Source organism: Lepisma saccharinum, unplaced genomic scaffold (genome assembly GCF_977018435.1).
Source record: "Lepisma saccharinum unplaced genomic scaffold, izLepSacc3.1 HAP1_SCAFFOLD_200, whole genome shotgun sequence".
Lineage (NCBI taxonomy): Eukaryota > Metazoa > Arthropoda > Insecta > Zygentoma > Lepismatidae > Lepisma > Lepisma saccharinum.
Genome location: NW_028142990.1, coordinates 543204 through 568445, shown reverse-complemented (window position 1 = coordinate 568445; position 25242 = coordinate 543204). Strand labels below are relative to the sequence as shown.

At 39.0% G+C, this 25242-nt stretch overlaps 1 protein-coding gene across 2 annotated transcripts in view; it reads left to right on the top strand.

Annotated features, from left to right (window-relative positions):
• The window catches only part of LOC145982501 (uncharacterized), a 140818-nt gene that overhangs the window by 31270 nt on the left and 84306 nt on the right, over positions 1-25242 (top strand). For both annotated transcript variants that reach the window (XM_083115960.1, XM_083115959.1), the window contains exons 6-10: positions 527-778; positions 4167-4527; positions 10313-10456; positions 12700-12836; positions 15773-15945. In XM_083115960.1, the coding sequence (XP_082972086.1) occupies positions 527-778; positions 4167-4527; positions 10313-10456; positions 12700-12836; positions 15773-15945 (1067 nt within the window). The remainder of the gene's footprint in view (positions 1-526; positions 779-4166; positions 4528-10312; positions 10457-12699; positions 12837-15772; positions 15946-25242) is intronic.

Here is a 25242-nt window from a genome sequence, read left to right as displayed (position 1 = left end):
CACCGCCACCAAATGAGAGAAAATGTAACTACTGCTGCCGGGAACTTAGAAAGATATGACGCTCTACCTTCTCTACTCCAGATGCTGTACCTTCAGTGAATGAAGGCAGTGAGCCTTTGAAATTAACCGAAAGAAAGAAAAAATAAACTATACAATTTGTGCAACACGGAAACATGAAACTTCACATAGAAATACTTAAACTGCATTTACTGCATACATCATGAACAAAATCTTTCATTGCCAGAGAGTAAAATATCATTGCTTTCAAACCCTCCAGAGTGGAGATTATGAAACTTTTCAACTTTAATTCATGTGTAAATAACACCTGGTATTATTACAAGGAGTTTATGCAAACTTTAAAAAAGAAAACATTACTGAAAGATTGCATTGAATCTATTGTTATAATGTATACTTAGAGCCCCATAATTGGGCTCGACTTGTTAGACTCTATCAATAAATAAATAAATAAATAAATTTGTAACTTCAATTGTACTTAATTTTAAATACAATATTTAATTCTCTACAGATGTGTGACCTTCTGCCAATTTACATGAGAATTGGAGGCTCTCTCTGCAACACCCTGAAGGTGTGGCTGGATGCCCCCGTGGTAGACAACAATAGCTTTGAGTGGAAACCTCCCGTAGTATGGACCGACCCTGACAAGATGGATGGACCCAACTACTTTGAGGATTTCCTCAAGCAACAATGGGGGGAGAAGCTACTTGATATGCTCAATCTAAAGTCTCCTGACATTCAGTGGTGGAATAAACCCTCAAAGGTAAAGTTAATCCTCATGAACTCTAGATTGCACCAGTATCCAAGATATTTTATATTATTTCTGATGTCACAACTACAGACATTACACATATCATTTGTCAGGAGGTGCGTGATTGAATCCCGGCAGAACAGTGCTGCTTTTGTCCATGTCTCAAAATGCGCCGATACAAAGTATACCAACCATTTCACTTTTACATGTATTTTTTTTTAAAAAAAAACATTATTAAATTAAGCCAACCTGGTATTTGCACCTGCTCTTATATGCAGCGTGTAACAAAAGTCCGGGAACACTTTAAAAAAAATATTGTAGCCAAACGAGTAGCGTAACATAGTACATCATTTCAAAGAGTAAAGTTGTAAGTTTTTTTCTCATTGCAGATGTTACGTGTAGTTCCATATATCGTCGCTAGGTGGTGTCATACTCAAGATGGCGCTTTCTGGAACTGGTCTTTGTCTTTAGGATATAACTTTTGCACTAACTGTAGTCTGTACGGTTTCATGTTTAATTTTTTTTTACGCAAAACACGCCATACAGTCATTGTTGACATTTCCAACTCACGTGAAACTCTGCGTATAGATTTTCTCGGACTCCTTGTGAAAGCTTCTCTCACTCACTCAATGTCATTTTCACTCACACCTGGCCGACAACTTCTCTTCTTCACACACAAACACCAGTTTCAACAAACTTTACATACCAATTGTAGGTTGCCTTCCTGGTTGGTGCTGCTTACCCGTACTTCATCCTAAATTTTCGTTGGACATCCGTTGCACTCTTTGTTTTGTCAAATTCTAGCACGGAGAAAGCTTTCTCAGCTCCAGAAAGCACAATTTTGATTATGGCACCACCTAACGACGATATATGGAACTACTCGTAACACCTGCAATGAGAAAAAACTTACAACTTTACTATTTGAAATGATGTACTTTGTCACTTTGTAATGCTACTTGTTTGGCTACAATAATTTTTTAAAAGTGTTCCCGGACTTTTGTTACATGCTGTATGTATTATACGCAGACACCTAGTGAAAACATGCGTGGTTTCATATTGGCTCTCTGAATTATTACATGCATAATATGCAACAGAGTTTTTGGGGGCAAATTTTTTTTTCGAAAAATGTGCACATTATATAATATAATACAGTAAATATAATAAATGGAAACTTCAGATTTTGCATAATTTCCAAGATAAATTGGATTGGCGAAAATGTCCCATCAAAAGACCAAACATGCCTGAAATGTATGGACCGGTATTAGTAAATACAATTCAACTGGTTCTTTCTAATACAAATACATTGTCATCTGTATCGGATCAGCACAAATCTTTGAATACACTTTTTGTATTCATCTCTACCATGACTTTATGCTTGAGGATTTTACATTTTCCTGATTTTACAGTAAAATTTTATTTTTCTCACATTGGCCCTCTGGAAAACGTATACTCAACGTTTCACTCTGTTTTAATGAAAACTAAATGATAAACCAATCTTTTAATATATATATATATATACACTGTGTCCAGGCTAGAGGCATACAAAAATATATGCTTATAAAGAAAGAACTATACATTTTATGTTGTTGGATAAATGCTGAATCGATAGAAAATCTCCCCGAGATTTGATCGTCACCATTTCCATTTCAGCACCAAGTCGTATAGATCTCGCATGCGCACAAATGTTCAATGTGACGTGCTCTGGCAAGTCCACCAGCGTACGCCTGACAGTCAACATGTGGACACCACAACAAAAGGTGCAGTGTGTGAGCAGAGTTAGCAAGTGTTACTGATTTGAACTCTGCTAGCCATAGCACACACTGCACCTTTCGTTGTGGTGTCCACATGTTGACTGTCAGGCGTACGCTGGTGGACTTGCCAGAGCGCATCACATTGAACATTTTTGCGCATGCGAGATCTATACGACTCGGTGCTGACCTAGAAATGGTGACGATCAAATCTCGGGGAGATTTTCTATCGATTCAGCATTTACCCAACAACATAAAATGTATAGTTCTTTCTTTATAAGCATATATTTTTGTATACCTCTAGCCCAGATACCCTGTATATGGATTAATACAATACATATAGTTCTTCGTGGACTATGTAGTATCCTACCAATTTAGTGTATGTTAAATTACTAAGGGGGTGGGAGTTTCACAGACATTGTTCCAGTGGCTCTGTAGTTTAGGTAACTGCGGGATAAAGTTGGCCAGAGCATGATACTGATGATGTTACTGTCAGTATGTCCAAGATCAATAACAAAGTATGGCTGGAAATAAAGTATACTTGAAGTTGGCAACACTGTACATCATTGGTATGGTGTGGGAAGCGTGGAAGTGCAGCTACATTATGCCACTGGTTCGTCCAGAGTATAGTTTAGTGGAAGACGATCCTCAATGGCCTTGAGCCTTCAAGAAAGGCGTTTCTCGTTAAACGTTATTTCTCTTATATGAAATTGGCCGTTAACTACACACTATCCTGGGAATCTCTGGAGGAAGTGGACGAAAACAAGTCTCTGTGCAAGTAATGACTTCAGGGGGCCCAGCCAATGCACTCGTGACAGGGAAAGTGAGTGTGGTTACCAGTCATTTACAGAAGCGCCTGCTACGCTTTGCCAACTCGTAGTCCCCCCTCCCCACCTTTTTTACTGACATGTGCGGCCTGCTCCACAGATTCCCGGAACAGAGTATAGCTACAACATTGTACAATTTCCTGGAGGAGATTTCTGGAAAGTGTGCTCGAAATTTTACTGCACATGCAAATCCTGCCCAATGCATTAATAACATTGCGGTAATGCTTGCAAACTTGCAGGCTTACTATGAAAAATGTTTGGTGTTTGGTCAAGAGGACGTATCGAACATGTATGCTGATTGTACTGTTTTATGTTCAAATATTTTTTGTACAATACCTATTCTTGTATTGGTACATACAAGTGTTGATTCAGATGTTGTGTTGATATGAGTAACATTTTTCATTATAATTTCAAAATTGAATAAAACAGTACAGTTTCTGCATTTTGCTACTTCTGCGGTGGTCAAGTCAGTCAGCGGAAGACCCAGGTTCGATTCCTGGTGTGGGTGATCTAAGGTTGGAATTTTTTCCCACATAAAATGGCTCGGGTTCACTCAGCCTCAGGTCAAAAGGACGTGGTGGTTAAAGAAAGCTGGAGCATGATGCTGATCACAACACCTCCAAAATGCCAGAGATCAAGAATGTGTGATTCCCTAGCCCCACATTCCGTAAATATGCCTTCATGGCATACACAGGGTACTATGTACTTTACTTTACCATACTGTATGTGGGCTCCTGTAATGCACGGGGGATGCTTTTACCTTTCTGACACAACTGAGTAAAACATATGTGGATGTAGCTACCATAATTTTCTTTTTACTTTCAGAATAAGCATCTTGAAGAAAAACGTAAAAAGCATGTGGTAATATCAAAGAAAGAGGTGGAAATCTCTGTATTTGTCGGAGTTGGGAACAGAGGTCCATCCAGTCCTCGAGAGTCCAAAATGTCCGACAATCTCAGCTGGTCGTCTGAGAATGGCAGAAACCCTTTGGAGTCCATGTTAGGAATTATGCTCTCCAAAGCCATGTGGAGGCTCATGAGTCAGTACCCCATGCCGACGGAGAACGACTTCCGTTTTCATCCTCATACGCAAGCTGTGCAAAGTATATGGGAGGAAATATTTGGTCCGAAGTTTGTTTATTCTATCTTGGATAAATTTCGTACGATTCGCAAGTTGCTATCTCAAGGTATGTCATTGGTTGATGTGGATTAATACTTGTGTGTGTGTTAGTAGGAAGATTTCATACCAAAGCATCAAGTGACATGTGTTGCTTGGAAGCAATGAAACCTTTTGAACTGAAGAGACACGATAAGCTTCACATGCCATTCAGACGGCTGTTTTCTCATTACCAGGGAACAGATTTACATTCTTTGTTCATAATGGCATGTAGACTCAAAAATATAACTCTTTATTTTCCATATTTGTACATAAATTAGGTTTAGTCTCAAATTTTACATGTTTTAGTTATTTTTACTTATTTCTTCCATATTTTAGAACATTTCTCCACATATACTCCATATTCATGCAATAACTACATGTCCCTGTGTGACCGAAATATTTGGGTGAATTTCTTGCGAATAACTGACAAAATCCAAAGAGATGTTAAACAAACAAAAGTTTTGACCTTTTTTATACCCTCAAATTGCATTAATTGCAAGTTTTCTGTTATCCGAACCATGTATATACTGTTTGCCTCTCAACTGTTTGCATTTACTGTTCTAAAACACTTGAAATTCCTGGTTATTTACAATTATTGTCAACAATAGAGAATGAGTGCTCAAGCATGGTCTCCTGGTTGTTACAAACATTTGGCAATGTTGGAAGCGAGTCCCCAAGTTGAGCAGCCATTGCTAACCCCACCCTCACTGCTAGTTGGTGCCAGACAGCAGCACCAGAGGCAACAACTTCATGGCACAAGTACGGGATTCGGTTCTGGTTTCTCTTCAAGACAGTCACGTCACGGTAATAGTTACAATGCTATGACTTTATTTTATATAGGTGATGTGTCTTATTAAAAAGTTAAATGTTTACAATTTGAAATCCTTATGTTACTCCAAAAAGGTAAATGTTTACAATTTGAAATCCTTATGTTACTCCAAAAAGGTAAATGTTTACAATTTGAAATCCTTATGTTACTCCAAAAAGGTAAATGTTTACAATTTGAAATCCTTATGTTACTCCAAAAAGGTAAATGTTTACAATTTGAAATCCTTATGTTACTCCAAAAAGGTTTGGGGCGTTACCCCCACACCCCCTATACGCCTTCATGGCGTGGTGCTATGCACAGGGGAACACTTTACCTTTTTTTTTTTTTTTACTCCAAAAAGGTAAATGTTTACAATTTGAAATCCTTATGTTACTCCAAATATAAATCTGTTCCCTGCTCATTACCGTACATTCTGTCCCTTTGGTCTTGTAAGTTCGCTGGAATTTGCTGTGAATGTTTTGCTTTAGACTAAATGTTCTCGTGTCGCTTGCAACTTCAGTGTAAATTCTTCATGTTGCTTATTGCCGCAGTTTGAAATCCTTAGAGGCATGTGATATGCTGAAATTTCCCATCGAGATTCCAACATCGCGACTGGCTTTCTGATTATCAGAAATTCTTGATGGTTACATGTTGGAAGAGCATAATTCTCAAAGTTTCACCCATTGTATTGTATATTGCTGTTTTTGTTTAAAAGTATGACATTTGCTTGAGGGAAACATAGTGTGTATAATTTGAGATTTTTGCACATTGGAATCTTGAACTTTTACATTCCCCAACCATTTTTTTTTCGTCCAAATCCCATCCTGCACACACCTTGTTTGTGCATTAAGTAACCATATTTTAATCTGCAAGAAACTCTCCATACACTAAATTCTTGGAAATTGTTCTTGGGTACCACAGTAATTTCAAGAACTTTCATTTACCCTTTAATTTAGTTCAATACTGAAATTTCTGTTGAATCCAGCAAAGCATCATACTTGGTGTGGTCCCTGGTACCCACAGCGAGAAAAACGCACTCGTTCTCGGAAGCAATAACACACACTTCGCTCTCCTTTTCTGTAGCTTCATATTTTTGAATATCAAGTAACCCCCTGGCGCACTTTGCTTGCTGCATTTTAGATTCAGAGCAATAGACACTTACGGGTCCCATGGACCACGTGATACCCTTTGCGTAATTCTTTTGGTATGGAACCTGATGCGAGAAAATGAGTTGGCGATCCATGTTTTAGTGGAAATATCCATGCCACACTTGATAAGTTGGAAGCGGAAGTGAATTTTCTGATCTGGAGTTTTATAAAAGTGATAATAAAGCACTTATTTCCAATAATTATGGGCCCGATCAATGAACATTTCCCCCCATTTTGACATTTTGCAGGAATATTTGTGTGTGATTTTTTTTCATGTCATTTTGTTTTCTTTGGCTAACTGCATGTACGTTCTGTAATAATTTAACAACAAATTCATTTTCTGTATTTTACAGTTATCACGATAAACTTGAGTAATAAAATTGGCAATAATGCCTCCGCGATGGTGCAGTGGTTGCGTCGTCACCTTGTAATCAAGGGGGTCCCGGGTTTGATACCCGGTGGAGGCACATAGTGGTTCAGATCCCACTTTAAACTGTAGGTCCAGTCCCGATTAGCCTTACTGTGCATAAAGTGGGCTTAAAACACCAAATCAAATAAAAAACTGAAATAGTGGATAAAAGTTTATCATAATTTTATAAAAAAGGTCCAAAATACATGATAATTTGTGAAGAAGTTGGATAATGTTTCAATAACTCTTGGAAATAGAAAATTCAATTTGGTGGTCCACGGAAACATGCGATGCCCTTTGTATTACAATCTCGCACCATGCCCATTAGGGGTTAAAAATACTACTGAAATCATATTCTTATATTAAATAGTTAATTGTTGCCACTCTGATAGCTAATAATAATAGGAAATTGAACACACCTAGTTTTGTAATTAGTGGCCGCGGTGGCTCAGTCGGTAACGCGTCTGACTACCATGCTCAAGGTCCCGGGTTCAATCCCGGCCGGTTCAAATCCGGGAACTTTTCTAACGGTGGAAGCGGCCCCGGCACCTACCCAGCGTCGAATAACATGGGTACCTGGGGGAAACCCTGGGGGGTAAAGGCGGTCAGGGGCGTGATGCTGATCACATCACCCCCACTCACGACCGGATCAAGAAAGTGTGGGGGTTACCCCCACACCCCCTATACGCCTTCATGGCGTGGTGCTATGCACAGGGGAACAATTTACCTTTTTAGTTTTGTAATTAAATATAATGAAATGAAAAGAAACAATAGTTTATTAGCTTACATATAATTCCATGTTTTAACCTTCAAAATATACTACTTATTATTCTTAGATAATATTATGAAATATAGTAGATTCTTTTTAATTCAAACTTGTATAATTCAAATTACTCTGTAATTTGGACAGAAGTTTATTCCCCTTGAAATCATATTTAATAGGGATGGGCCGATATGAAATTTTGGCCGCTACCGATATTAAATTTACCGATACCGATAACCGATATTCTACCGATCCGATATAAAATTAGAAATGGTCCATGAAAAACCTAAAATGTTCATTGATCTCCTTAATAAGCATGTGTTTCGAGGTGACTGCAGTGCAAAGGAAGTTGAATATTTAGACAATTACTTTTTTTAAAAGTAGGGCATCTAGATTATCCATAAAAATTACAACCAAATGGCAGAATTTTGCACTAAATTATAAGATATTTATCGATATATCGGATCGGTAAAATAATCGGTAATTTTACCGATAAACCGATACACCGATATGCCTATATCGGCAGATACCGATAGAGTACCGATTAATCGGTCCCATCCCTAATATTTAATAATGTGACGTTTTTGTTGTTCGAATTTTGGATAATTCAAACCTTTTACGTTCCCCCTTGTAGTTCATTGTTTATTAATTGTAATGTTTAGATTGTAATTACATACGGTACCTGTACTTCAGACTAAGAAAAAACTAATTTTTTTAGACATCTAAGAACTTCAGCTATACCCTTCCTGCGTATTTGTAAAGTTATTAAAATTATCTGGATCATTTGGGTTCCCAATAATGTTTTACTGTTCATCAATATATATCACTGATATGTTTGAAGTTTAAGTCCAGTTTATGCCCATATCCACATTTTAAAGTTGGATCCAAACCAGTATGTACCACCACCGGGTATTGAACCTGGGGCCCCTTGATTACCAGATGGTTACATTTCCACTGTACCATTGGAAAGATCCAACTTGGCCCAGTAGTGATACAAATCTAATTAGTGATAGGATACAAGTCAGGACATAGCTTAATACATACTGTGATACTGTCGGCTCTCGATTCTACGACGGATATAATGACCCTCTCGAAGTAACGACCTTTTTCCCGGGAACTGTGAAAAATTTGGAAAAAGGTTGAAAAATTGAAGGAAATTGGCTGAAAAATACATTTTTTGTACTCGTTTATTCGCACTGATTCCCTTCACAAGCACTCTACTCCTCGCAAGTGGGTCTGATTTAAAAATAGACACCACCACACCCGCTTGAGTGATATCCAGTAGCACTTGACCTCTACCCTCCCCTTCCCCAAGCACTTTAATGTTAACCTGCAGCCGACGGCTGCTACCTTACATGCCAGGCTTGTTTTGCGATTGTGATTTTGCTTGCTCTTGGATACGCGGGAAGAGATCGAATGTGCTTGGATGGTATTTTAAATCGACTTAGATTTGTTTCCTTGTCCTAAGAGCTGCTGACAACTCGTGAAGGGGGAGCAGCCCTGTCTGCTGGACTTGCAATCTTTGTCAATGTGTATGGCAGGTCAAGCTCTTTCATCAATAAATACAATACACCATCTTGAGAAATGAGAGATAAGATCGCAGGAATGTTCGAACATACAGACGCATGGCCTGGCCCTATCTGTCCAGCTCTGACCTAGAGTTCAGCAGGTTCCCATGAGTGAGCAACTTTTGATCTTGCAGCCGACAACTTCCGGTAACCACTTTCATTCAAAACGTGTTATTTGTTCCACGTAACACTTCATAAAAAAGCGAAACTGTTAGAGATAAACAAAGCCACATAGGCCAACTAAAGATCGTCAACCCGCTTAATGCGTTGTCATCCAGGTTTCCGCAAAGGTTTACTTCAATCTTATGTGCATCGTAACTCCCGTTTCCCACTTCGAACGTTTTCATAACTGTGCTCTTCACGATCTATATTTGAGGACCCACTACCACAGATAAATTACAGTTTTGTGTGTACTACTGGGCATTGAGTGTATACCGCTCGTTTTGCCAATTTGAGCATCATGCTCATCCTCGAGAATCATCTGCACCAAATTTTGGCGCTTGAGTGAAATCTTCTCCCTGCAATACTAGCATTTTACAAACAACTACTTCTACTAATCTCTATGGTGCAACAGCCCTCTAAGGGACAAGGCCTGACAGAGTGACTTTTTCATTGGGTGATGCACTTCAGGTCCCATCACCATTGGCTTCTGGCTTTTGAGACGAGCCCGCTACTTTTTTTCAAGTAGCTTCCCCACCGTCGCCTTGTAATCAAAGTACTCGAATCCAATACCCAGTGAAGCCACATTGCACAGTGGTTCAAATCCCACTTTAAACTGGAGGTACAGTCTCGATTAGCCTTTCTGTGCATAAAGTGGACTTCAAGTAGCTTTCCAATTGTCCTCTCGATGATAAGTCAATGTTGAAATTTTGAGAGCTCACCCTGTTAATCAAATCCAAGTCCACTTTTACCAAAAGACATTTTCAAACATTTTTTCTATGCAGGAGCTCTTAACTGGGTATTTATAAAAATTAAATACAAGTTTTTTCTAGTGATAAAGTCTGGAAATGGCCGAGAGAGAATTAAGATAAAAATTATACAGATGACATTAAAATGTGCCTAATTATGTTAGTGGTTTATTTACTGTGGTGTTGACAATTAATTCTTTCATTTTCAGAGTTTGTATCTAAACTGACTGAGCTTGATTCCTTTAAAACTAAAAAGATGAATAAATTAAAGAAAAAGACCCTAAGGGAATTAAATGAATCAGTGGAGAAGAAGGTGTCCATATTTGAGAACAGGACAACTGTTGCTTCAATTGGTGAGTTTTGTTGTGACTTAATGTCATTATACATGCCGGACCCTGTGGCCGAGTGGTTAGCACATCGCGCTGCGATGCCAAGGGTCCCAGGTTCGAATCCCGCTCGGGCTTGGTTGTTTGTGAATGTCCATTCATCAATTTCATCATTTCATCACTCATCCCCATCTTCGCAAATTAGCCTGAGGCACAAAACTCGAAGTAAAATAAACTAAATCAATCAATCAATATCATTATACAAGGGCCAATCAATAAGTCGGTTCCACGATTTTTTTTTCACAGCAATTTATTGGTCAAACAAAAGGACAATAGGTGTGCAGGAGTAGCAGTTCGTTACTTATTTTTCTACATATCCACCCCTGACGGCAATGCATTTTCGCCACCGTGACACCAATTTGGATATGCCAGTGGCTTGGAACATTGTTGGCTGCTGCTGCAACCACTGCCGCACAGCATGTTGCACTTCATGATTAGACTAGAAGTGCTGGCCAGACAATGCCTTCTTCATAGGCCCGAAGAGGTGATAATCAGAGGGTGCCAGATCTGGACTGTATGGTGAATGTTCCATGATTTCCCAGCCGTACCGAGCGAATTTTTCCTTGACCACCATGGCGACATGTGGCCTTGCGTTGTCGTGAAGGAGGCGGACGTGCTCACTCTGTTTCTTGCCACGCAAGGTGTCCAAGGTGTAACTTGGTAAGCGTGGCAGTGTAGGACATTGCGTTGATTGTTCTGCCAGCAGGCATGAAATCCATCAGCAGTATCCCCAACATGTCCCACAAGACAGTGACCATCACCGCTCCTCGTCCGTGACACTGGTGCAACTGGCCTTGAACCGCTGTCACCAATTCCCAATGGATTTGCGGAACAGCACGTTTCCCCCATACACCAGCTACATCCTTGCATGAATCTCCGTCGGTGTCTTGCCTTCAGAACAGAAGAACCGCACCATGGAATGCTGCCCCTCGACAGTCGACGATGTCAGGCGGGTATCATGTTTGTCACTGCTGCCATCTGTGGAAGAGACAAAGGAACATTACAAAATCACTCATTATGAACTCTGGTCTGATGACATTTTCAGTACCCAAAAGTTCACCTTGGTGTGATTTTCCAATCCTGTGCAAAAAAATCATGGAACCGACTTACTGATTTGCCCTTGTACTTCTAAGTATTAAGTTAGTATGTCTTAAACACTTTTACTCGCAGATACAGCCTGGAAACTACAGGGTGATTTCATGATGCATGTGGTAAATGTGATTTAAGTATTACGTACATGAAGTTTTGTGTTTCCGCATTGCTTAATTAATCGAAAAAAAAAAATATCCAATTGTGCAACGCAGGAACACAAAACTTCATGTATGTAATATAGGGTGATTATTTCGCTACAAGATACTGGAAAACTCAAATATCCCAAAGGCAATTCATTTTATTTAGAACATGCATATATGATAATAAGGAACTTCTTACGTCGTGTGCCTGCAACATACTTCTTAAAAACAACACAAACATATAAACAGCACAATAAAAGACACTTTACGAGTTTGTCCAAGCTTTCCATGATTCCATTCGAATCATCATCAGGGCAAAGGGGAAGTGATTGAGGTTCTGCTGGCGCTACAGCGGAACCTCAACCGTGTCCCCTTCTCCATCTCTCGACCAGCTCTTAAAGTCTTTTATTGTGCTGTTTGTGTGTTCTTATGTTGTTTTTAACAAGTATGTATATATGAATACATATCATGATTCACGATAAACATGTCCATATTATAGAACGTGTTGAAAATGTCCACCACTGCTGTCCAGGCAGAATTGAACTAGACGCTGCATATTTGCAATGAACACATGCTCTGCTACTGTGTAGCTCATTCCTCTACATTAAAGCACAGGGACTTTTATTTGTCAAGTAAAATATAAGAACCGGTGGCCTTGAGCCCCAGAGCCCCATGCAAGTACTGTACATTAATGAAGGAGATTAATGAACAATTTGTCATCTTTAAAACATTTATCTTGTATTGTATCTGTATTCTATTGGCATCTATAAATATTCTCTATTGGTTTGTCTGCAGTAGAGTATCAGAATCGATATGGGTGGTATCGACTGACATCTAGTTAAAACCTTAGAGAATGGATTTTTTTTTATGATATTACTAGCATATTTAAGTAATTAATGAAAGGAAGTAGGCAAAATTTTTCTCGCCTGATGAGGCATAAACTTTTCCAAATGTAAACGCTGTCTTTCAAATCCACAGCCATGAAGAAAAGTGCTGAAAATTCTACACTAAAGGTGCAGTTGGTGCTGACTGATCCTTTCCATCTTCTTCAGTTGCCTTGGAACTTGAACCTGCTTCAACACTGGCTGGATACAATGCTGCACAAGATTCTCAAGGTGAGTTCTGCTGGTAGTTATAATTAGGTGCTTGGGAAATGACTAAAATGATAGTATTTACTAAGGTTATGTCAGCATGTAAATTATTTTTCAAATTACCTTGGAAAAAGTTGTATGACCATTGATAGAAACATTGAACAATACGTTACGCCATTCAAACAAATGGCATAACTTCCCCAAGTCCAGGGGTATGTTGTTGATCCTGTGTTGAGTGAAAGAGTGAAATCTCACACAGCTTTGGAGTACAAAAATGTATTATAATAACTTGAATATGACACAAAAAGCACAATTTTAACACTACGAAGTATCACCACTTGTGGCCCCACCGTGCACGCTCTCACACAATCGAAGACACTGAGTTCAGCTCTCTTATCATGCATATGACTCATACTTCACGCAGCAGCATTTCACTGCCATGTAGTGAGCAACTAATCACATTACAAAACTGAACAAACATGCAAAAACAAATAAACATTTTTGACAAACATGAAATGTGAAGTAACATGCTGTAATGTTCATTTTTCATGGTTTTTGAAAAGTGTACCATTTTTGTCACAAAAAACTGTGAAATACAAAAGAAATTCTTAAACACAAAATTTAGGTGTTATTTACCTACACAACACTGTGAAGTCTGAATTATCCTGAGAGTTATGCAAAATCATCATTGATTATTTCTGCTGCAAAACAATTGAGAAGCAAAAATGGACTCCCTTTAGGAATAAACTTGAACACACTGATAACTACATAAATATGTTATTACAAAGTAATTTCTTATTTTGTGTGATAAGCATAGTTTTGAAATAAAATTTTGGATTTTATTCACAATGTTAACTCCAAAATACCAGTGTATATACTAGATATGACCAATCTTTCCCGAAAAATTGAAAATCAAAAAATATTTTTTTCAAAAACTGAAAAGAAAGCATTAAAAAAATCGAGAAATGAAAAACAAAATTTTTACAAAAAAGTATTTTTTTTTAAGAAATAGGAAACTATTTTTTCTTCCAAAAAAACAAACTGAAAATCAAAAAATTCAGTTTTGAAGTTTTCCTTTATAAAGTCGAGTTTTCAAATCCTGCAATCTTTGGGTAAATACTGCATTTTGTTGCCATATGTCAGAATATCGTGATATAAATTGTAACAGTCATACACCCGTATTCAGTTCAGATGATGGGGGCCTCCCTGATGGTGCAGTGGTAGCGTCGTTGCCTTGTAATCAAGGGATCCCAGGTTCAAAACCCGTTGAAGGCACATAGTGGTTTGGATCCCACTTTAAACTGATCAGTCCCGATTAGCCTTAGTGTGCATAAAGTGGAGTTAAAGCACCAAATCAACCAATCAGATCAGGTGATGTTTCAGTTGTATAAGATGAATGGTGTCAGATTTTCTTTAATGCAATTTGTGCTCAATGGTGAACAAACCGAGTAAGTTGTTTGAAATGTGTGTAGGACGGGTGTGCTTCTAAATACCAGAAATATGCAATATAATTTGTGTAATAAAGGAAAAGAAAAATTCCTGGACAGGTCAGGTCAACAATTAAATAGTCCCAGTTTTCGTTTATTTTTTAGTAATACATCTTTCACCTACTTTTTATTTTCTGAGTCATTGCATACTTATTTTTGCACCAAAATAAGAGTCAATTTGTTTGATAATATAGAGCAATAATACAGGTGCAGGGTTCCCATATAGCTGGAAAACCTTGAAATCTCAGGGAATTTTAAAAGAAAAGAAATATCTCATGGAAAATCTTCTAACTGATCAATGAGTCTCAATGAAGTACATCTGAAGGACTAGAAGTCTACTTTGTAGATATAAGCTGATATATATATATATATATATATATATATATATATATATATATATATGTTTATTTTGCATTACAGATTAGTTGATGTTGTGCCCAATTGTAAATTTCTGTGCCAAAAGTATGACAATATGTGTTGTATATATGTTGTATATATGTATATAGAATAGAATAGTTTTTTATTTTCTACTAGGCAAGGTTCAGCCTAGGACTGCTCTGCCACCTAACTGAGATGTGTTTCAAATTTTATTTTATACATTCTAATGCAACCTTAGTCCTTAATTATATGCACAGAGATATCATTTTATTCTTATATTAGTTTTCTTATTGGTATCAGAAGTGGATGCATGAAAGTTTTGTTCTACCCGATTTACTACTGACACCGATAACCAATATTCTACTGATACAATGCAAAATTGCAAATGTTCCTTGAAGAAAATGAATAATTCATTCACCTTCTTGATTAACTAAGCGATTGCCTTTGAAAAACCAACTGTGTATGTAAAAATTTACTTTACAGAACCATGACATAAGTTCTTACGAAAAGTAATTATCCTGACTATGTTCCGGATGTGTTAGGGAGCTGAAATTTTGTTCACAGACTCTTCCCTTCACCACATATCTACCTCCTATAGACACTCAACTTCTCACAACTATGGAACAGTTCTTGTACTAGCTTCATAGAAGTCTGTGGCAGCAAACCTGTTCTCGACTTCACTAATTGCTTTACTATCATTCTTGAAACGTCTTCCACATAGTTTTTATTTAATTTAGAATGAGGTATAAATCCGAAGGTGCCAGATCAGGTAAATATGGTGGATTTCGCAAAGGGTCATAGTGACCATGTCTACAGCGTGGTTTGCAGGTGCATTGTCAGTTAGGCAGAAACACACCTTTTCATAGCAAAAACTAACCTTGTTCTTGATATCATCCTGTAACTGCTTCAGCAAGTCCCTGCAGTATGTTATTGTAGACCCTATATGTATGTAATCAGTCAATATCGGACCTTTGTGGTTGTCATAGATAGTGATGAGTGAATGATCTTTTATTTTCTTACAACAGATTTAAGGCAAAAGCCATAATCATTATACTTGGATGCAGTTGATAAAATTTCTCTGATTTTTTGTTTCAGTTTGAGCATCAGATGATCCCCTTGTATTACTTCCCAATGAGGAACGCAGGAGCTGTACTCATGGAACCACTCTCCTTGGCCGTGCAGCAAGCAAAGGTTCTGACGCAGGGTCTGATCTTGCTTCTTGAAGAGTTGAAGTTCGAGGAAGGAAATTCTGAATTGTCATGGCAGAAGTAAGTGTAATTTCGTAACGGATAAGCCTTAATCAGGTGTCGTTTATTGGTTTGGTGGATAGAACACGTATGGTAGAAGCCTCATTGTGCAATGAAAGCTGGGAGTATGTTATGTACACCAATGTTGATGTGTAGAGTATGAATGTATGTGCCATTCTAAATAATTTTCACTGTGGTTGAACCGATGTATTGGTATCAGAAAGTATCAGTTGAATTCTACTGTATTTACTGATACTGGCTGATACTTCCTTGGCATTATTTGCCCTGTCCACAAAAATGCCATGCGGCACTTTCGTGGAGTCTTATTTATCCTGGAAGTTATGCAAAATTTGGGGTTTCCATTGATTTTACACCAACGTAACATGAAAACACTGTATTACACAATGTAGTTTGTTGTACATATTGCACTATGCCATGAAGGCACATTTAGGACCAAATACATGCAGGGTGGCGACAGACCTGGAAAACCGGGAAAAGTCAGGGAATTTGAGGTGTCAAAAAAAGTCAGGGAAATGTCAGGGAATTTCGTCGTCATTGATTTTTTTTTTTTTTTAAATTTCTCTCGCCCGGGCTTCTCGGCGGGAATTTTAAATTCGAACACTCTTTGGAGGAAAATTGTTATAACTCGGGCACTAGGTGAGCAATATACTTCGGATAACTTTCGTTTTGCAGCTAAAACATCAGCGCATGCAACCGTGTACAATTCAGAACGCCGGACTGAGGAAGAAGGGACTTGGGGGGCACGTCCCCCGAATCTCTATGGAAAAAACAAAAATCTGGTGTTTGCCCCCTCTTCTCCCGCTATTTTGGAGAGAAGGCGAGAACTTTAGTATTCTTTTTAAAGAATGTACATTTTTCAAGAGAATGAAACATATTTCATGTTGTTGGGTGCCATACAAGTTGAATAATAAGCCAAAATATTATTATTATTTTTTTTACGAAAAATAGGTAATTTGCATTTTTGGAGGAAAATTGTTATAACTCGGGCACTATGGGAGCAATCTACTTCGGATCAGTTTTGTTTTTCAGCTAAAACATCAGAGCATGCAACCGTGTACAACCCAGAATGCCGAACCGAGGAAGGGGGGGGGGGGTTGGAGGCGCGACCTCCAAATTTCAATATTTCAATACAAAAAAATAAGAATAGGGACTTTGCCCCCTCTTCTCCCACTATTTTGGGGAGAAGGCGCGAACTTTGTATTATTTTCAAAGAATGGACATTTCTCAACAGAATTAAACATGTTTCATGTTCTTCGGCGCCATACAAGTTGAATAATAAGCCTATTTTTTTTTTTTTTTTTACGAAAAATAGGTAATTTGCATTTTTGGAGGAAAATTGTTATAACTCGGCCACTATGTGAGGAATCTACTTCGGATAAGTTTTGTTTTGCAGCTAAAACATCATAGCATGCAACCGTGTAGAACTCAGAACGCCGAACCGAGGAAGGGTGGGGGGAGGTTGGGGGTCGCGACCTCCGAATTTTAATGGAAAAAAATAAGAATCTGGACTTTGTCCCCTGTTCTCCCGCTATTTTGGGGAGAAGGCGCAAACCTTAGTATTCTCTTCAAGGAATGGACGTTTTCAAAGAGATTGATTGAAAAATGTTTCATGTTCCTGGGTGCCATGCAAGTTGAATAATGAGCCAAAATGTGAAACTCTGTTCGGAAATGTGGCTTTGATATGTTGCGGAGAGGGGGCGAGGTTGGTCTTCAATATGAATTTCCCAGGCTTGCTCCAGACCTGTGTCTGAGTTTCCACCCAAACATAAGAGTTCGAAGTTCCAAAAAGCACATTCATTTCGTAATCAGCACGATGATACAGTATGGTATCATCGCGGCAGTACGACCTTACTCTGATGATACCATATGGTATCATCGGGGGAGTAAATGTTTAGTTTAGCCTCTAAATATTACGTGGAAAAAACATTGAATTATCATTTTTTCTTGTCCGCATGGGAGTAGTAAGGGGACTTGTCAGCAGATGGAGGGGATAAGAGCGGGTGGCGCCGTCCGATAGTAAGGCATTTTGTTGGGCAAACTGAAGGAACTTGGAAGAAAATAGGTTCTATTGATACATACAATTTTTGTCGAATATCGCCACCCGACAAAGTATCTCACTACAACATGTGACAGAAATTGCATGGACTGCAACATCCAACAAAAATCGCATGCATAAACAAGAAGAGCTTTAGACTGCAAATATGCTGCTGGAATTTTATTACTCTTCTGGCTCACTTCACCTTATTTAATGTAGCAGTGCTTACGAAGGTTTTCTTTCATCATCCTGACGTATTACCGGTTTCGCACAAGTTAACATACGTTTACAATGACATTGCACTATTTTTAGATATCAAGAAGAATCCAACCAAACGGGATATATATTGAATACTATCACGAAAAAGTTAAACATAAATCTGCATTGGTGAACTTTATAAAAATTGGCAAGTGCATGCTCGCAACCTCAAATTTACTGCAACACTAGTATTGCAATTAAATTAACGCCACTCTCTGTCCTGTCTGTTTAAACTCGTGAGAGATGGTCATTAATCTCTCACTGAGTGAAGTTAATGTCCAATATTATGAAATAAAATACTAATAATAAATACGTAAATATTTTAATATCATATTTACTCGAATCACTCAATCATAAAAGCAAATCACTTTCTTCAAGAATTGACTTTTCTCTGCCAGCCCTGCTAAATTTTCACTTTCCATCTACTGATTTATACAAGGGGTGGCCAGAAAGTAATTTCCGATTAGTAGGGAACCGCAAATGCTAAAACCGTGAAAACTGGTAATTGCTGCGAAGTTATGTTTAGGAATGTGCAGTGATGTCTGGACTAGGGATGGCCAGATCTGGATCCTGGCGGATCCGAAATCCGGATCCTAAAATTTTTCGGATCCGGATCCGGTACTTTCGCATCCGGATCCGGATCCAGAACTTTCAGATCCGGATTCGGTACTTTCGGATCCGGATTCGGTACTTTCGGATCCGGATCTGGTACTTTTGGATCCGGATTCGGAATTTTCGGATCCGGATCCGTTTTGCCAACCCACATGCGCTTCTTGGAAAGTAAGAATGTGTTTATAACATATTGTTACCTGCTAATATACATATATATATAATATACATACATACACACACACACACATATATATAGTGTGTGTGTGCGCGATTTGTAATTAATTAATACACTTACAAGGGAGGTCTAAGCCTCCCCCTCAGATTTCCATGAAACTTGGCAGGTGTATAGAAGCCCCCCCTCAAACGTCAAGATGAGGAGAAATTGAAGTAGGGATCTGACCCCGAAACCACGTAAATAGGGCATAGGAAGAAACAGGGGGCATAGGTTCTCTCCATACACCTGTCACATTTCATGGGAATCGAGGGGGACACAGGGGTCAGATGATCCCCACGTCAATTTTTCCTCATCTTGACATTTGAGGCGGGTTTTGCCCCCTAAAACAGTTTTTTAGCCGAAACAAAAAAAAAAAACACGTATTTCTTCCTTTGGGCCCCTCTATACACCTACCACGTTTCATGGAAATCGGAGGTGAACACAGGGGTCAGATCCCCACTTCAATTTGTCCTCATCTTGACATTTGAGGGCAGGTTGCCCCCTAGAACAGATTTTTAGCCGAAACAAAAAAACACGTATTTCTTCATTTGGGCCCGTTTATACACACACCTGCCAACTTTCATGGAAATCGGAGGGGGCCACAGGGGTCAGATCCCCACTTCAATTTGTCCTCATCTTGACAATTGAGTGGGTTTTGCCCTGTAAAACAGTTTTTAGCTGAAACAAAAAAAACACGTATTTCTTCCTTTGGGCCCCTCTATACACCTACCACGTTTCATGGAAATCGGAGGGGAACACAGGGGTCAGATCCCCACTTCAATTGTCCTCATCTTGACATTTGAGGGCAGGTTGTCCCCTAAAACAGATTTTTAGCCGAAGCAAAAAAACACGTATTTCTTTATTTGGGCCCGTTAATACACACACCTGCCAAGTTTCATGGAAATCGGAGGGGGCCACATGGGTCAGATCCCCACTTTAATTTGTTCTCATCTTGACAATTGAGTGGGTTTTGCCCTGTAAACGGTTTTTTAGCTGAAACAAAAAAAACACGTATTTCTTCCATTGGGCCCCACTATACAGCTGCCAAGTTTCATGGAAATCGGAGGGGGACACATAGGTCAAATACACACTTAAATTTGTCCTCATATTTACATTTGAGGGGGGTTGCCCCCTAAAACAGTTTTTTAGCAGAAACAAAAAAACACGTATTTCTCCATTTGGGCCCGTTTATACACACACCTGCCAAGTATCATGGAAATCGGAGGGGGACACAGGGGTCAGATCCTCACTTCAATTTGTCCTCATCTTGACATTTGAGGGGGTTTTTATCCCTAAAACCGTTTTCTAGTTGAAACAAAAAAACACGTATTTCTTCCATTGGGCCCCACTATACACCTGCCAAGTTTCATGGAAATTGGATAGACACAGGGGTCAGATCCTCACTTCAATTTGTCCTCATCTTGACATTTGAGGGTTTTTTTCCCCATAAAAGAGTTTTTTAACTGAAACAAAAAGACACGTATTTCTTCCATTGGGCCCCACTATACACCTGCCAAGTTTCATGGAAATCAGAGGGACACAGGGGTCAGATCCTCACATCAATTTGTCCTCATCTTGACATTTGAGGGGATTTTGGCCCTTAAAACAGTTTTTTAGGTGAAACAAAAAAACACGTATATCTTCCTTTGGGCCCGTTTATACACACACCTGCCAAGTATCATGGAAATCGGAGGGGGACACAGGGGTCAGATACTCACATCAATTTGTCCTCATCTTGACATTTGAGGGGGTTTTGCCCCCTAAAACAGTTTTTTAGCTGAAACAAAAAAATACGTATTTCTTCCATTGGGGCCCACTATACACCTGCCAAGTTTCATGGAAATTGGAGGGGGACACTTATATAACCTCCCTTGTTAGTCTTACACTTTGTAATTATATAACACTGCATATATTATAATGTTTTATTTTAATTTTTAAAACTGTAACTGTAGAACAATTGTATAATTTTTGTATAACATTTCTATCTTGTTATATGTGTTAAAGGTTTCATCCTGGAATGGAATGTCTCACATTTATGTTTTCATTTCCAATATATTCGAATGAATACATATTCGTTTCAATGGCATTTACAAAATCACCTCTGACATATTATGTTAAACAAGTAAGATTATTTTTGTGTACGAGTGTGTTAGCCGATGCGTAGCAAAGTATTTTAGGAACAACACTTGAAAAAAATTCTTGTAGGACTAACTAATGAAAAATTTCTTTGTAATCGAAAAAACCCAGCGTCGAATAACATGGGTACCTGGGGGAAACCCTGGGGGGTAAAGGCGGTTAGGGGCGTGATGCTGATCACATCACCCCCACTCACGACCGGATCAAGAAAGTGTGGGGCGTTACCCCCACACCCCCTATACGCCTTCATGGCGTGGTGCTATGCACAGGGGAACACTTTACCTTTTTTAATCGAAGATCATAATACCTTTTAAGGTGTGGTAATATTATAATGGGATTGAGATACGAAACTCTCGGATCCGGATCCAGATCCGAAACTTTCAGATCCGGATCCGGAATTTTTGGATCCGGATCCAGATCCGTAAATTTTGGATCCGGACCCGGATCCGAATGGATCCGAATTTTTTGGATCCGGATCCGTTTGGCCATCCCTAGTCTGGACACATTTTTCGCCCGTTCGAAATATCGAAATAATGCGAATTGTTAGCGTTTTTAGCTTATTTTTTTTAAAGAAACGTCCTAAAACAACGAAAAATGTCATGAAATATAACATTCTTGTATTTTCTAGGCCATGTTTATGTACAAAGAACATGCAAGTTTTCCAACATTTTACTCAAGAGTCAACTATATAGTTATATGTACATGGAATAATTCCGACAGCCACCTTAAATCATGTATTTCTCTCGATTTTTTCAACTTCTATCGAAACCATTTGCATCACAGAGCAAAGCGGCTGGGTTCTAACAGGAGATCGAGTGCGTATCTACCGTCACACGAGAGCCACATCTTCGTATTTGTCGCACCAGATATGTTTTGAATTACCAAGCTAAGTGCGCACCATCGGCATTTGTCGAGCGAGTAATAATGGAGCTCAGTTGTTAGGGCATCTGACTACTATGCGACAGACCCGGAGTCGATCCCCTGCAGGGGAGAACCGGGATGTTTTCCACCTATTCAAACTGCTCCGGCACCCACCCAGCATCATATGAAGCTGGTACCTTGAGGAAACTTTGAGGGATAAATGTAGCCAGGAGCGTGGTGCTGATCACATCACCCCCACCTTCGGCCGTGATCAAGAAAGTGTGGGACCCTAACTCCACGCCCCTATACACCTTCATGGAAAAGTGCAGGGGAGCACTTTACCTTTACTTCCTCAAAAATCTGTTCCAACATATCAAACTGTCACGAAATTACAAGCACAATGGAGTATTAAGTTTCGGTATATCTGGCAGATAAATGTTTCGAAAACAAAAACGCGAATTTTGGGAAACGTAACACTAACAAGTCAAAAAAAGATAATGCCAATTTTTGGTGCCATAATATATCGGTATCTGTCACGTGAGATTGATTGATTTTAATTTTTTGGGTGCGTCGCCACTTATGGTTAGTGTTGCCCACGAGACGAGACTTTGGCCTGTCTCGTCTCGTGGAAATGCTGTCTCGTCTCGAAAATATTCGTTTGTCTCGGGACACATGATCAATCTCGTCTCGTCTCAAATTTTTAAAAGCCTGTCCCGTTTCGTCCCGTGGGTAACACTACTTATGGTCATTATGCACTCTTCAGTATATAAGGAGAAAATTCCATTATCTAAAATTCTTACCTTAGAATTAAGAAAGGGGTATGGAAACAGGGTGGCGACAGACCTGGAAAACCTGGAAAACCGGGAAAAGTCAGGGAATTTGAGGTGTCAAAAATAGTCAGGGAAATGTCAGGGAATTTCGTCTTCATTGACTTTTTTTTATTTAATTTAAAGATATCGTTATGGAACTCTGCACGGGAACAGAAAATTGTTATAACTTGGGCACTATGGAAGTAATCTACTTCGGATAAGTTTTGTTTTGCAGCTAAAACATCATAGCATGCAACCGTGTACAATTCAGAACGCCGGACCGAGGAAGGGGGTTTGGCGGGCGCGACCCCCGAATTTCAATAGAAAAAAGAACAAAAATCTGAAGTTTGCCCCCTCTTCTCCCACTATTTTGGGAAGAAGGCGCGAACTTTAGTATTCTTTTCAAAGAATGGACATTTCTCAAGAGAATGAAACATGTTTCATATTCTTGGGTGCCATACAAGTAGAATAATAAGTCAAAATGTGATTTTTTATTTTTACGAAAAATATGTAACTTGCATTTTTGGAGGAAAATTGTTATAACTCGGGCACTATGGGAGCAGTCTACTTCAGATAAGTTTTGTTTTTCAGAAAAAAACATCATAGCATACAACCGTGTACAATTCATAACGCCTGACCGAGGAAGGGGGTTTGGGGGAGCCCGACCTCCGAATTTCAATGAAAGTAAACCAACAAAAATCGGACGTTTGCCCCCTCTTCTCCCGCTATTTAGGGGATAAGGCGCAAACATTAGTATTCTCTTCAAAGAACGGACGTTTCCAAAGAGAATGAAACATGTTTCATGTTCTTGGGTGCCATAAGCCAAAATGTGAAACACTGTTTTTTACTAAAAATAGGTAATTTGCATATTGCTCAGAAAATTGTTGTAACTCGGGCACTATGCGAGCAATCTACTTCGGATAAGTTTTAATTTTCAGCTAAAACATCAGAGCATGCAACCGTGTACAATTTAGAACGCTGAACCGAGGAAAGGGGGTTTGGGGGCGCAGCCCCCGAATTTCAATGAAGAAACCATAAGAATCTGGAGTTTGCCCCCTCTTCCCCGCTATTTGGGAAGAAGGCGCGAACTTTAGTGTTCTTTTCAAAGAATGAACATTTCTGAAGAGAACGTAACATGTTTCATGTTCTTGGGTGCCATACAAGTTGAATAATAAGCCAAAATGTGATTTTTTTTATTTTTATTTTTTTTACAAAAAATAGGTAATTTGCATTTTTGGAGGAAAATTGTTATAACTCGGGCACTATAGGAGCAATCTATTTCGGATCAGTTTTGTTTTGCAGCTAAATCATCATAGCATGCAACCGTATATCAGAATGCCGAACCGAGGAAAGGGGGTTGGGGGCGCGACCACCGAATTTCCATGAAAAAAAAAACAAGAATCTTGAGTGTGCCCCCTCTTCTGCCGCTATTTTGGGGAGAAGGTGCAAACCTTAGTATTCTCTTCAAAGAATTGACGTTTCCAAAGAGATTGAAACATCTTTCATGTTCCTGGGTGCCATAGAAGTTGAATAATGAGCCAAAATGTGAAACTCTGTTCGGAAATGTGGCATGGATATGTTGCGGGGGGGGGGGGAGGAGGTTGGTCATCAATATGAATTTCCCAGGCTTGCTCCAGACCTGTGTCAGAGTTTCCACCCAAACATAAGTGTATGAAGGTCCAAAAAGCACATTCATTTCGTAATCAGCACCATGATACCATATGGTATCATCGGGCGAGTACGACCTTACACTGATGATACCATATGGTATCATCGGGGGAGTAAATGTTAAGCTTCTAAATATTACGTGGAAAATGCATTGAATTATCATTTTTTTTTCTTGTCCGTATGGGAGTAGTAAGGCGACTTGTCAACAGATGGAGGTGATAAGAGCGGGTGGCGCCGTCCGATAGTTGTCGGACGTCGTAGTAAGGCATTTTGTTTTGCAAACTGAAGGAACATGGAAACAAATAGGTTTCATTGATACATACGATTTTTGTAGAATATCGCCACCCGACAAAGTATCTCACTACAACATGCGACAGAAATTGCATGGACTGCAACATCCAACAAAAATAGCATGCATAAACAAGAAGAGCTTTAGACTGCAAATATGCTGCTGGAATTTTATTACTCGTCTGGCTCACTTCACCTTATTTAATGTAGCAGTGCTTACGAAGGTTTTCTTTCATCATCCTGACGTATTACTGGTTTTGCACAAGTTAACATACGTTTACAATGACATTGCACTATTCTTAGATATCAAGAAAAATCCAACCAAATGGAATATATATTGAATACTATCACGAAAAAGTGAAACATAAATCTGCATTAGTGAACGTTATAAAAATTGGTAAGTGCTTGCTCACAAC